Source organism: Chrysemys picta, chromosome 4 (genome assembly GCF_011386835.1).
Source record: "Chrysemys picta bellii isolate R12L10 chromosome 4, ASM1138683v2, whole genome shotgun sequence".
NCBI classification, from domain to species: Eukaryota; Metazoa; Chordata; order Testudines; family Emydidae; genus Chrysemys; species Chrysemys picta.
Window position 1 is genome coordinate 101,844,231 of NC_088794.1, and position 12,931 is coordinate 101,857,161.

Sequence of the window (12,931 nt, forward strand, 5' to 3'; positions counted from 1 at the left end):
CCTTAGCCTCTCCAGATGCCCAAATATATGAACTGTTATCAGCTGGTCTCAACTGCAATGGCACAGCCTAGCACTGCCTTCCAGTCTCTCAGAAGCTAGGGTCCAAACTATATAGGACTTCAATGACTAATACCGACATGTTGAATTGCACCTGGAAATGAATAAGAAGCTAGTGTAGTCCATGCAGGACTAGTGTAATTTGCTCCGTCTCCCTATAGCTGACCTTTCTATGCCATCAGGGTATTATATTCTGCCATAGATGTAGCTCCCTACATGCTATAAACAAAGCAAAAACAGAGAAATGGGATTAAGGTTGATTAATTGTGACAATTTGCAATGCAAATCCTCGAAAGCAAGGAACTGCCAATTTATGAAACTCTTCTTAACTGCACATCCACGCAACATGTTACCAATGGCAGTGGCCTACTCTATGGGTAAAATACTGACCCCACTGAAGTCTATGGGGGTCTTGCCATTGACTTCAGTGCAGCCAAGATTTTACCCTATATCCCTACAATGAACTTCTTTCTGCCTACAACAAATAAGTAAACACACACCATATTAACCTTCCTTACTATATAACACAAAAGCTTAATTACAACCTCAGCAACATTAGCGTTGACATGTTCACAGGCTAAGTGGGCGGTATATAATGTATTCTGGAGGAAGTATGGAGTCGTAATTAAGGTTTTGTGTTTGAAAATAAACCCCACAGCTCAAGTGTGTTCAAGACTTCAGATGCAAAGCAGACTTGCAAAGACAACTTATAGCAATACCTGACATTTCCACTGTGAATCTTAAAGTAAGCCATTTTAATGGCCATGGAAGAGATTTTGGGCATTAAATTTTCTTTTGTCCCTATTTGAATATACCTCCTCAACTGCTTTTCATCAGGTAGAATATTTCCACCTTTAACATCCTTCATTCAGTTACTCTCTTTCCAAAAGGGCTTATTTTTGACACTGCACATGAAGTATAAAACCCTCAAGAGTGACAGTCTGTGATCATGTTTCATGTGGCAGACTTCATTTGCTTTCAGTTTATATTGCTATCAATTTATGACTTTGTTCCTTGAATAGGAATCTTTTTTCCACATTGTAACTGATATATTGAATGATGTATGTTTGAGACGTATTTCAAGGAACCTTAACTTTAATCATTAACTGGTTTTATCTTGGCTCAAGAACCTTCAGTTTGGCAAGAGAAAAGTTAATATTTTTAAACCAAAGAAAATAGCTTTTCAATATATAATTATTTTCTTATCAATTTCACATTTTCATGCCCTTCTGATCATCTGGCATATAGTGCTTGACTTTACATTTAGCTCTGCAGGAACTGCTTTAAACATTATTATTACAAAGAAAGAAATCAGAAATCAAAGTGAATTCTTAGTACAATACTGAGGTATAGGAAGGTGCAATTGCTGTAACAGCAGCCTGCATTATACTATAGAACTAACTCACAGCTTGATAGAAAGTCCCTGCTGGGGAGGAAATGTAGGGGAACTGGCAGAGTTTTGCTACATCTGCTCCCTGCTGCTAGTAAGCTTTAACCTGTTTCATTTTTATTATGCTTACTGTTTAGATATTTTGCTTCCAAAATTATTTCCGTAGCTATGAGAACACATAAAAGGAAGCACAACATAGGGCTGTTTAAAAATTTAAAACTATCAGCAAAGGAGATTAAAGGCCATGATGAGTAAGATGGTTGCCTTCTCAGTATGGGTGTTTAGAGATCAGGCACAGAGGCGCTGGTGGAAAGACAGAATAAGCAGTGGGTAGGACATAAAGCCCACTCTACATTTTCAATGCTTTGCAAAGGATGCATTCATTTGCATAGTACCAGTAACTATTATTTCTTCCTTTGTGTTGTTGAAGTACAGATTCATTCATAGCGATACGGTACTAAATGAAAAGAAGCAATCACCTAAGATTTTGCTTCTCTTAGAACTCTAGCTCACTGCTATAAATTCATCAAAATTATTAAACTCCTATCTGTTACACCTTTTGATAAATCAGTTGACTTAGATGTGGCTTATTCCTAATGTTACATGATTCTGCTCTGTGTGCAATTTATCAGACTCTAAAGAGTGAACTTCTTCAAATGTCACTAGTTTAAATAAACACTCTCAAGTATTGTGTACAGGAAATCTGGTATAATCAGTACTCTCAATTAAAGTTATTTTCATCTTAAAGTATAAGAAATTTCCTTGTATACTTTCCATTGTTATTCTGTGACTTTTTTCCCTAGGTTGATGTCCAGCAATGTAAAAATCTTGTCATGCTCTCATGCTGATATACATTGTGTCCTCTGACTATAAAATGTGTTTTGAAAAGAGATTGAAATGAGTAAAATTAAATGGCTAGTTGAAAAATCACAGACAATAGGGTTCTTGAGCCTTTGTCACTAGATAATGAGACAGAAAAAAAAGTACGATCCTTAACTAATAAATTAAGCAAAAGGGAATTCCATCTGAAATTATGTATGGCTTCGGGACTATGTACACAGAGGATTTTTTTTTTAATGGAAACAGGCAGGTGGGTAACTTTGGGGGGGGTTTTCTTGTTTACTTTTTGTAATTTACTATAATAAAATATTTATGTGAATTTAGTGTTCAAGAAAGCTGCCTGATTGACCGCCCTAAAAGCAGGAGCCTTGTATAACACAGGTATTATGATCTGTCCATACAGTCTTTCCAAAGTTCTTAGAGTTTTCAGTTACTTATTCGTTCTAGAGATATGGGTTCAACACTTGCTATGTCAGAAGTGAGATGCGATTCTGGTCTCTGTTGTGTTCTCAGTGGATATTTGTTTGTCACACAACCTAAATATAGTTAGCACCCAGCCTCTTAAATTTCTCAAATAAATTATATTTAAAAATCCAAAGATATAAAACAAGGTAGAAGAGAACCAGAACTAGAAATGAAATGTTACGCACCAATCTTGGTATCCCTTATATTAAAAGTACACCAGAAAGATTTCTGTATAATTTATGCCTTAAATGTCAATGAGGCCTACTGTACATCACAGAATCATCAAATAATTTAATACAATTAATACTTATTGTATTAATAAGTTAATACAATCTCTGCTCATGGAAGTCTTAACAGCTAGAATAACTGACGGTGATGCATTAGCACAGTTGTGTCTAAAAACCTGTACCATACTTGGGTATAACAGTTCAGTGTCTAAGCACTTTCGGTCGTCATGAGCGTCTACATTTGCTTAACTTTTTAAAAAAATCCTCTGAGGAAAAAGTGTGTATAATACTGATTTTTCAGATCAGAATTATCTGTAGGACTTTAGTCACTATGGTCCCAGTCCTATAAAGACTTACACAGGTGCATAACTTTATACACTGTGAATAGTCCCATTGATTTTGGAACTCCTCACAGTGCATGTAGTTGAGCACATATGTAAGTCTTTGCAGGATGAGGCCTAAGGGGGCATCTTTAGTTAATTCTTTGGTGAGTTGCTTTTGACATGCTTGGTTGACTACAGAAGAAGTTTAGGTGGTCTGTCCTCATGACAAGCCCTGACTCTAACCAGTTGTATCCCTCACTCCCATATAACCCAATTCCCTTACATTCCTTTTGTGCGTAATTGGAGTTGCACTCGTATACACTCAAAAATGTCTTAAGTTAAACTGACCATCTTTCATCTGTAAAAAGCAACAGAGGGTCCTGTGGCACCTTTGAGACTAACAGAAGTATTGGGAGCATAAGCTTTCGTGGGTAAGAACCTCACTTCTTCAGATGCAAGTAAGATGACTTCAGATGAAGAAGTGAGGTTCTTACCCAGGAAAGCTTATGCTCCCAATACTTCTGTTAGTCTCAAAGGTGCCACAGGACCCTCTGTTGCTTTTTACAGATTCAGACTAACACGGCTACCCCTCTGATACTTGACATCTTTCATCTGATTGCTAACTTCACAGCACCACCATAGAGTTTTACACCATGATTATGCATAGAGCCTCATTTGGAAGTACTGAAACCGATGTGAGACAGTCACCTATATTCCTTTAAAAATCTTGCCCTAAGTTTCCAAGCCAATTTTTGACCACTTCCCCTGTTTTTAAAAATGCATGCAAAAGACCCACACAAACATCAGGGGAAACTGTCTATAAATTGTACAGGTAGTGAAAGAAGCCATTCAGAATGTGCTATCAAATGCACAGAGTAAACAAACTGAAAAAATAGAGGCCCTTTTTGTCTAGTCTTTATCAATTACAGTAACACTGAGTGTTACTTTTAATAACAGTAAATAAATAAGGCCCCCATTCTCCAGTTGACCCTCCACAAGAGGGCTGCAGAACCCACACAGAGCCTCACCAAAGTCCAAGTACACACCACTCTGTGCAACACATTGCAGAATTAGGGTGCAAAATTTCAGACAGAAACATGATTTTTAAATAACAAAGTCCTTTTTGCTTCCATAATAAATACTAAAGCTTTTAAAAGACCATTTTAATCTACCCATCTTGGATACTGCCTTTAAATTGTGGGGGTTTTTTAAGTACACAACAAATAACCTGTGTAATTTCAGAAAGGAATTCAAAATACCAGGCGGTATTATTTCTTGTAGTTCACAACAGTAAGCTTTGGAAAGAAAAGATTCTTCACACTTAATTTTATCACTGTGAAAGACTGGACCTGCCAGATTTACCCACTGAAATCAATGGAGTTACACCAGAGATGTTTGACAAACTAGAATGCTGAAAAGAAGGTTTACTTCTGTCTTACTATCCTCAGGAATTAACTTTTTATTTCTCTGCAGTTTTCCTAGTGGAATCTCCACTTATAAAAGTCGTAAACCTATTGTTCTAGGAGACTGTAGCAAAGCTTAAACTAGATCTCTGGAGTTTGGTACAATCTGTTTTATGCAGACAGTGTAAAGGAAATTTTAAATGTATTATTTAAAGGCACATTAATCTTGCCACTGTAATGGTGTAATAATATATACCAGAGAAGGTTTGCATAAACTAAACTTCTAAAAGAAACATAACCGTTTTTGTTCTCTAAGTCAGTTCTTTGTAGAACTAGCAGTTACGCATATATTTTTCTCTCTCAAAATGTAGTCATATCCCATATTCACTCATGAAATTACTAAACCTTAACCTCCACACATACAACAAAAGGATATCTCCCAGCAGCCTGGGGAAAATCAGACCCACCTCTACCTCCGGGAACTCCTGCAGCTCCCCAGCTTTGAAGGCAGCACAGAAGTGACTGTGGCAAACCTGTGAACCTCCTATAACAGCTTTGAAACCCCACCCCACCGCAAACCACTTTTTAGGTTGGGACCTTCACAATTACAACAGTATGAAAATTGCAGATGTAAACATCTGAAAATGTGAAATTGACTAAATTTTGAATTCTATAGCCATGAAATTGATCAGACTGGACTGTGAATTTGGTAGGGCCCTATGTATGAGACAGTTTGGGTTCACAGTGCATGTCTTTCACTCAGAATGATTATCATTTGTTGAGTTTGAAAATGTACTTTATCTTGGCCTTTCTTGTATTTCCTCTCATATTCTAAATGGCAGCTGAAGGCAAGCAGAAATACTAAGTAATTGATTTAACAACCTAAGACAAGTACAAGAAAAGAGAAAAGTTTGTCTCAATGCATGACTTGACCTGAGAGAGCTTCTTTAGACTTATTTTCTAAACAGTACCTCAGCACCTTGGGCCAACAAAGTGGCCTTTAAGCCTGAATGAGCATGACTTTTTTTTTCCAGTGCAAAGCACCAGTATTTCATCTTTTCAAACTGTTTTACAGCACTCAGAGCAGAATTATATTGACAAGGTTAGAATTCATCTCCTGGAGGAGAATACTGTGCTACTGTTAAGTGCTAATATAACATTTATGTGTTGGTACCTTAATAACAGCCCCAGCTTACCTAATGAAAGTACTGAAAGCAAACAGTACTCAGTGAGATTTTATTATGACTGAAGTGACTGCAATTTGAGACAAATTATCCCTATTTCTGGTCCCATATCAAAAACAGAGATGCTAAAGCAATTGCTATATGTTTGGTATGGAATTAGACTCCACTATCGTTAATCTAGAAGTAAGTGCATTTTTCATGTAAACAGCTCACGAGGGTCAAGCAGCAGAGACTTTTCTGTGGAAAAATGGTTGTCAATAACTTTGTGAGTGAATTTTGAAATAAAGTGCCTCTAACCTGTCATTATTCCTTCCTCTCGAAGTCGAGAGTGAGTGGATGAAAATTGAGCATGTGAATTGAAGGCAGGGTGAGTGTTATGGCCTTATCGACTTAGGTAAAATGACTGTTTTAACTTGTTATTATTTTTCCATTCATAGGTCAGGCAATGTACAGAATTACCAGTAGAGACTGTAGTATAAGCAAATTGGTATATAAAAAAGTTGTTATCAATAAACACAAAGGAGAAGAAAGTGTAAGCCACTAATATCAAGAGTACTTAATGTCTGATCTCTTAAAAAAAATGAAAAAAGCTATTGACCAGAGAGAAAATCTAAAACTTGTTTAAATAAAAATTCATATGCTCAGAAGACAGGTAAAAGTAATTTATTATTCCTTCAACACAATATTCCTTCAGGGGGATATATATATAATAAAATAAGATTTACTTTCATAAACAGATTTATTTTCATTTAACAGGTTTCATGAGTGAAATGTGTTTGGAACACATGCATACATAAGATGGTACTAATCATTTGGGCCCCAATTCAGGAAAGTAGTTAGGCACATGTGTGGAGAATTGGAAATATCTGTATTATTTTTTATAAATCTATTGTATGTCTTTGTGTGCTTGTTTATAATGGACTGCTTGCTGTGGAGTTAGATCAAAGGGGGTTGTTAAAGAAACCAATCAAGAAAAGTAGAACAATGGCCTAGATAAGGAGCATCTCAACAAGTTCTCCAACACAGCAACGTGGTGCATAGCCTTGAAGAGGTAGCTCCTGGGCCCCACCCTAGTGACATAGATGTTTTGCCAAGGATGAAAAGATAGAGATCTAAGGGACCCCAGACCTAGAAAAGGGAGCAAAGTTGAGTGAGTGGCCAGAGATTGCCCAGGGAGTGTCAACGAAAACTGACAGGCTAGGAAGGGAATAACCAGAGAGAGCATGTTGTAAGCAGTACATCTGTTTCTCCCAGCAGGGCTGAGGAGCATTTACTAAAGCTGGCACAGAAAGATTAAGGTATAAAAGCCATGTATATAGTAGGTCTTCTGTTGTTTTTCTCCTTTGCTCTACATACTTTGTACCTTTGGGGAATGAATAAATAATGCTTTGTTTTGAAGATGCTACTTTTGAGTCACTTTAATCAACTCCCTCATCCCCCATCCCTGGAGTGGAAGGGTTTACAGGTGTCAAATGCAGCTGGGCTTCTCATATTAATGCAGTTGAGAAACAAGGGAACTGCTGTTGAGTGATTGGGCTGCATGGTTCCACTCAGAGTGAGGTGCAGGAAGCCAGATTTGTCACCTGAGAAGTGCACGTCAGAGGGACTAAAAGGGGTCTGAGGCATATTTCACTCTGTAACTGTGACAATATATTTAACTTTAAGCACTTAAGCCCATGCTTAACTTTAAGGTTGTTGGAGGCTAAAGTATGCCATTCTGAGTTTCTGTTCAGGTTTTAAAATCCTAGAGCCTTATGTTGCTATCCTGAGGGAGCTGTGCTGTGAGAAGAAAAGGGATAGAAGGTGCAGGGCAATACCAGCGGGGCACTCTCTCCAGCAGTCAATCCCTGGATTAGTAAAAATTCAGAACAAAGTTCTATATGAAATGCTTAACTATTAGATTTAAAAGGGTGCACTTTCTCAAATTCCTCCCCTCATTCCCAGAGGAAACTTTAGTGAACATGCAGTGGTCTGCGGCCCTTTGTTCCCTTCCCAGAGTTGTTATCATGGTACAGTAAAATTTAGCTTGTAATTTTTGCAGGACTTGTAGAGAAAGTAAGAAGCTAAATATTATCCCAGTTCTTGTTTGCCATTATTAAATACAGCTCACAGGCACAGCAGTTGGCTTGCCAAGTAATGGGCTTTGGTGTAAGAATAATCTCAGACCTGCAGGGCAGTACAGGCTGAGCTTTGTCACTAGGGAGAGGCTCTCACCCTTTAGAAAGCTATGTTCAAGACAAGCTGCTTCTCAGAACAGCCTGTGTCATTGGTAACCGAATTTGTTTCAGGGAACATAAATATTGTGCTCATTTATTTCCATGGCCTCAGCAGCGCCATGTAACATTTCTTACATTCAAAGAAAATGACTGGACAAATGTCACATTACATCCTGTTTTACTGTTTGATTCCTGTCTATTGTATAAGAATAAGCATAAAGTTTGTTAAGATCAGTACTCCTCCTTTGAATGACAAAGACCTAGTAGGAGGAGAAGGTTAGGAAGATGAGCAGGTATTAGCTGTTAAACTCATAATTGCTTAAGATTACTTTCTTAGTAAGAAAGATTGCAGAACAAACCAAAGCATTCTTGAGAACAATACTGAAGTATTCATATAAACACAATGTGAATATATCATAGTATACACACTGTATTTATTTTAATATACATAACGGAATATGAGTCATTCCTTTCACTTTAACGTTTAATGTGTTTGCTATTTCTTTATAGCTTTGCCAGTTTTATAAATTAAATTCTCATGGTGCAGGTTCTGTGAGGGTATATAAAATTCTATTTCTTGTGTTTTTTCCATTCCTTGCTAATGCCCAGGATATTTTGTTTAATTTTTAGGCAGAAGATCCAGAGATGTACAGTGATCTAGCTGCAGTCTGTGGAACTCTAACTGTGGTCGTGGTTCCCCACCTACCCAGAGATGCACTCATTGAGTGGCATGTCACTGCAGTAGTGGATGATCCACCAAAAAGGAAAACTTTTGTGATGAAGATGTTGTCAGAGGGCTGCCAAATTGTATGTGAAGCTGTGGAGTCCAGTTCTGCATCTAGTGCATCTATCTCAATATGCCTAAGCTTAATTTCACCATCTGCTTCGTCAGTCGATTTAGATAGGACTCTTCATGATATGGTTGCTGTGTTTAGACAAGCTGTTGAGAAACTTTCAGAAGATTGCAGTGCAATTCCATTGTGTTTTAGAACTTTCTACAGGAAGGATAGTTTTGATGCTGGAACACTACAAGCAGGTAAGACTACTGTTGGGAGGAAGGGGAATATTTGTTTACCTATATCTAAAGCTTAGCTGGAAAAGCACCTGTGAAGAGTAGGCATGATTAGGGTATGAATGTTCCTTTTCTGACCACCAGCCATATTACCACTTAGCAAAAAAACATTAGCCTGGCAAGAAATCTGGCAGTCCAAATAGATGACAAAAACAAAAATGAGTCAGACTCTGGAAGGATGAATCTTCTGCCTAAAAGTCTTTGAACAGTTTAATTACCGAGCATTCGTATTGCTGATCATGTAGAGCATAGCTGGTAATTTCCAGATGCTAGCAGGCAAAAATTATTTAGAGCAGAAACAAGATTAAAATATAAAAACAATGAAAAAATGTCAGTTTCTCTAAGGTAGAGAATAGTGGTGAGTGCATGAGTGTCTTTAAATGTGGACTGGGTGTTTTGTCAGTCAGTGGCTTTAAAATAGACCTGTCTGAAGGGATGAATGACAGCTGAGCAAACAAATTTAGTATATTGTTTGAATCATTAATGTTTGTTGCAGAATTAGAACTCTCTAGAATTTCAATTCCCTTGCAAAGTAAAGAGAGCTCAAACCAATAATATTATAACTATAATTTATCTCCTATGTCATGATGTCTAGGGTCTGTGCTACGTTCAGTTAGAGAAAACAGTAAGGACGTGCAACTGCACAGAAAACTCTTTCATTTGACAGGCCTACAAAATGTTTAAAGACCTAATCCTGCTCTTATTGAAATCAACAAGAGCTTAGCCATTGACTTCAACAGAAGTATAGTAGAACCTCAAAGATATGAACACCAGAGTTACGGACTGACTGGTCACTCAGACACCATGTGAAACCGGAAGTAGACAGCAGCAGAGACAAAAAAATAAGCAAATACTGTACTGTGCCTGTACGGCATCTTAAAGGTAGGCACATCTGGGTTGCCTGTCCCCATCCCCATCCCCACCCCCACACATAGGGCAGCCACTTACAGCAAGATGCTGGGGCTGCCAGACCGAGACAGACAGAGCCAGGAGCAGGAGTCTGCACCACTTTCAAACCTTCCTCCCCCATCGGGAGGGCGGGAGACAGGCTGCTTTTACCACACACAGCCCCGGCCAGGAGAAGACAGGCTGTTCCCCCCACCCCGGGAAGGGGACATGCTGTTCTCTCTCTCTCTCTCTCTGGCACTGAGTAGGAAGTTTTGCTGCTGCTTAAACCTGACCTGGCATGTCAACTGCTGGATCTGGATTCCGAACTGTGCTTTGTTCAGAGTTATGAACATTTCAGAGTTACGGACAACCTCCATACTGTAGGATCAGGTCCTTAGTCTATATCCATCTCTTGTGCGCATGCACATATACACACAAAAAGGTATTTGTAAAACCACAACGGATCCATATTAATTAGCTGACATAAAAGCTAACCCTCAAAGATCCTACTTTTTTTTTACTTAACCTGCAGCAGTTTTTGAAGGAAATTCAACTTGACATTGTTTAATAGATTTAAAATACAAGAATAGAAAGCGATAAAAAATGTGGCAGAAAATAAGCATGCTTAATCCAGGAAGCAAGAAATGAACATATAGCCTGACAGAATGTTGTTGTTCTACTATGCCTTGTTTGAGAGCTAAGAAGAAGCCTGATTAAAACATGTTCCTAGCATGCGATTTACATTATCCTTTTGCCTGCTTCCTCCCTGATGCTTCACAAGGCATATAATAATTACTTTGGAATAAAGTACATTTGCCTTATTTCAGTCTAGAATTGAGCAAAATGTATAAATAGATGGGATGGGGGGAAATGTGACTGTTTGGTATTTTATGTTATACTAATGGCATGGGTATAGAATGAGTCATCATAGTTTTTATTTATTCATTCATCCTGGGTTCCTTTTAAATCTCTCTAAGGCCCTAATGACCATCATCATTATCATCATTGGTAAGAAATGCATTCTTGTGAAAACGTAGTAGGCATTACATTTACAGCCAGCACTAAATTACCAGTAAAGAATTTAAAAGGAAACTTCACCCATGTTGCTTAACACTTCTGTTCAAAAAGTTCATATGGAGAGAAGAAGCACTGTGCAATGTATCTAAAAATAAAATTTCCAGTAAAGTGGCTACTGATGAGGCTACTCTTCCTGTTAGCTACCACTCTGACAGTACACTGTAGACCCCAGATACGAGAATTTTTAAACCAGTTTCCTTTCTGCTGTAATGAAGGATCAAAATCAGAAAAAAGGTCTTTAATACAGCATTAAGGCACAACAAGGGGTATGGTTAAGTGCTCCATTAAAATACATTCTGGGTGCATTGTGAAGAATAAGGCCTCCAGTGGAGTTGCTTCAACCTCTCAAGGGATGCAGTATACTAATGGACCACTAAAATACCCCCTTGAGTCTCTTCATGCTATTATTATATAGCTCATGAAATATAAATTAATATAAATTTTATATATTCCGACTGTCAGTTTTGAAACAATGTTTACAGTTTTTTAACTATATAATTCTGCATATCAAAGGGGTCAAACATGTAGGAAGAAAAAGAGTATGAAATCCTTTTCTTTCCTACTGTTTTCAAACCTTTTTTATTGTTTTCCCAACCTTTTTAGTAATAGAATCCAGAATATTGTTTTGATTCTATAATTCAATGACAATTTAGATTATTAGTTTTTGAGATTGTGCTGTTAAAATAATTGTCAAATTAGTTGAAGTCCTGTTGTTGATAGACATATACTAAATAAATAGGTTTTTACATAAAAATTCTTAGCTTAATAACCTGGTTATTAGGTTCTAGGAACTTTCCACTTATACTTTATTAGGGTCATACTTTGTTTTGATGTCACTAGAGTAATGGTAATGTGCTTTACAGGAAAGGCTTTTTTTCTGTAGTCCAAAGAGGAGTTCAACTTTTGCCTTTTATGCTGCCATATTTGGTGAAACTTAACCATAGGCTTTTTATAATTAGTAAAGCTAGCTTTTGTTGCTGACTCTGTGTTGTTGACTTTTTAATTTAAATGCTAGTCCACCATTTGAGATTAAAATACATAAGAGATTCAACTAGCGCCTTGCTAACTTACTATAGAAACACATTGCCTTTTACCTTTTTTGACTAAAAAATAGAACATTCTTCTTTGAGTAAGTATGTGTCATTGTGCATCCTATTGTAAGTGTGCATGAGCCTCAGTGCTCACAAGACTGGAAACTTTCAAGTAGTAGTGTCTGTTCACCTTGTGCCTCTTTATGCCCCCATGTGAGGGTATAAAGGACAGAGCAGCATGATGTTTCCTTGCAATTCGAAGACTGTGTCAGCGAGATGGAACCTGGTGAGTATCCAGCACATTAGTTCTTAGCTTTGGCTAAACCGTCTGCAAACTTTCTGATTTTCTTCAGAACTCCTTTGATTACCTTTATGTTCAACCTCAATCATCCTATTGACCCATTTTAACTGAGTATCAATGACTACACCCCCCTGTTGACACCCCCACCTCCTTAATGTGGCAGACTTGAAACCTGCAGGTTTAAAGCCCTGTCCATCCTGCAATGGACTAATCCCCTTCAAAGTGGGATTAGTTTGGGGGAATCACACATACCTAGCAGATGCTCAGTATGCCTGTCTGTCATTCTCTGTTAGAATGCGTAAGTTGAGAGACACAAGGCTGAAACTCCATCTTCTAGAACAATCCGTGAAGATCTCATCAGAGCCTGAGGAAACAATTCCAGAATCCTGTTAGTGGACAAGCCATCATTATCTAGCACCCCATCCAATAAATACACTACATCTGAGACCAATGCAGA

General features: G+C 37.8%; 1 protein-coding gene across 5 annotated transcripts in view; it reads left to right on the forward strand.

Moving 5' to 3' along the window:
• Nucleotides 1-12,931, forward strand: part of DPH6 (diphthamine biosynthesis 6) — a 356,254-nt gene that overhangs the window by 283,723 nt on the left and 59,600 nt on the right. For all 5 annotated transcript variants that reach the window (XM_065593241.1, XM_065593239.1, XM_065593240.1 and 2 more), the window contains one exon: nucleotides 8,736-9,141. In XM_065593241.1, the coding sequence (XP_065449313.1) occupies nucleotides 8,736-9,141 (406 nt within the window). The remainder of the gene's footprint in view (nucleotides 1-8,735; nucleotides 9,142-12,931) is intronic.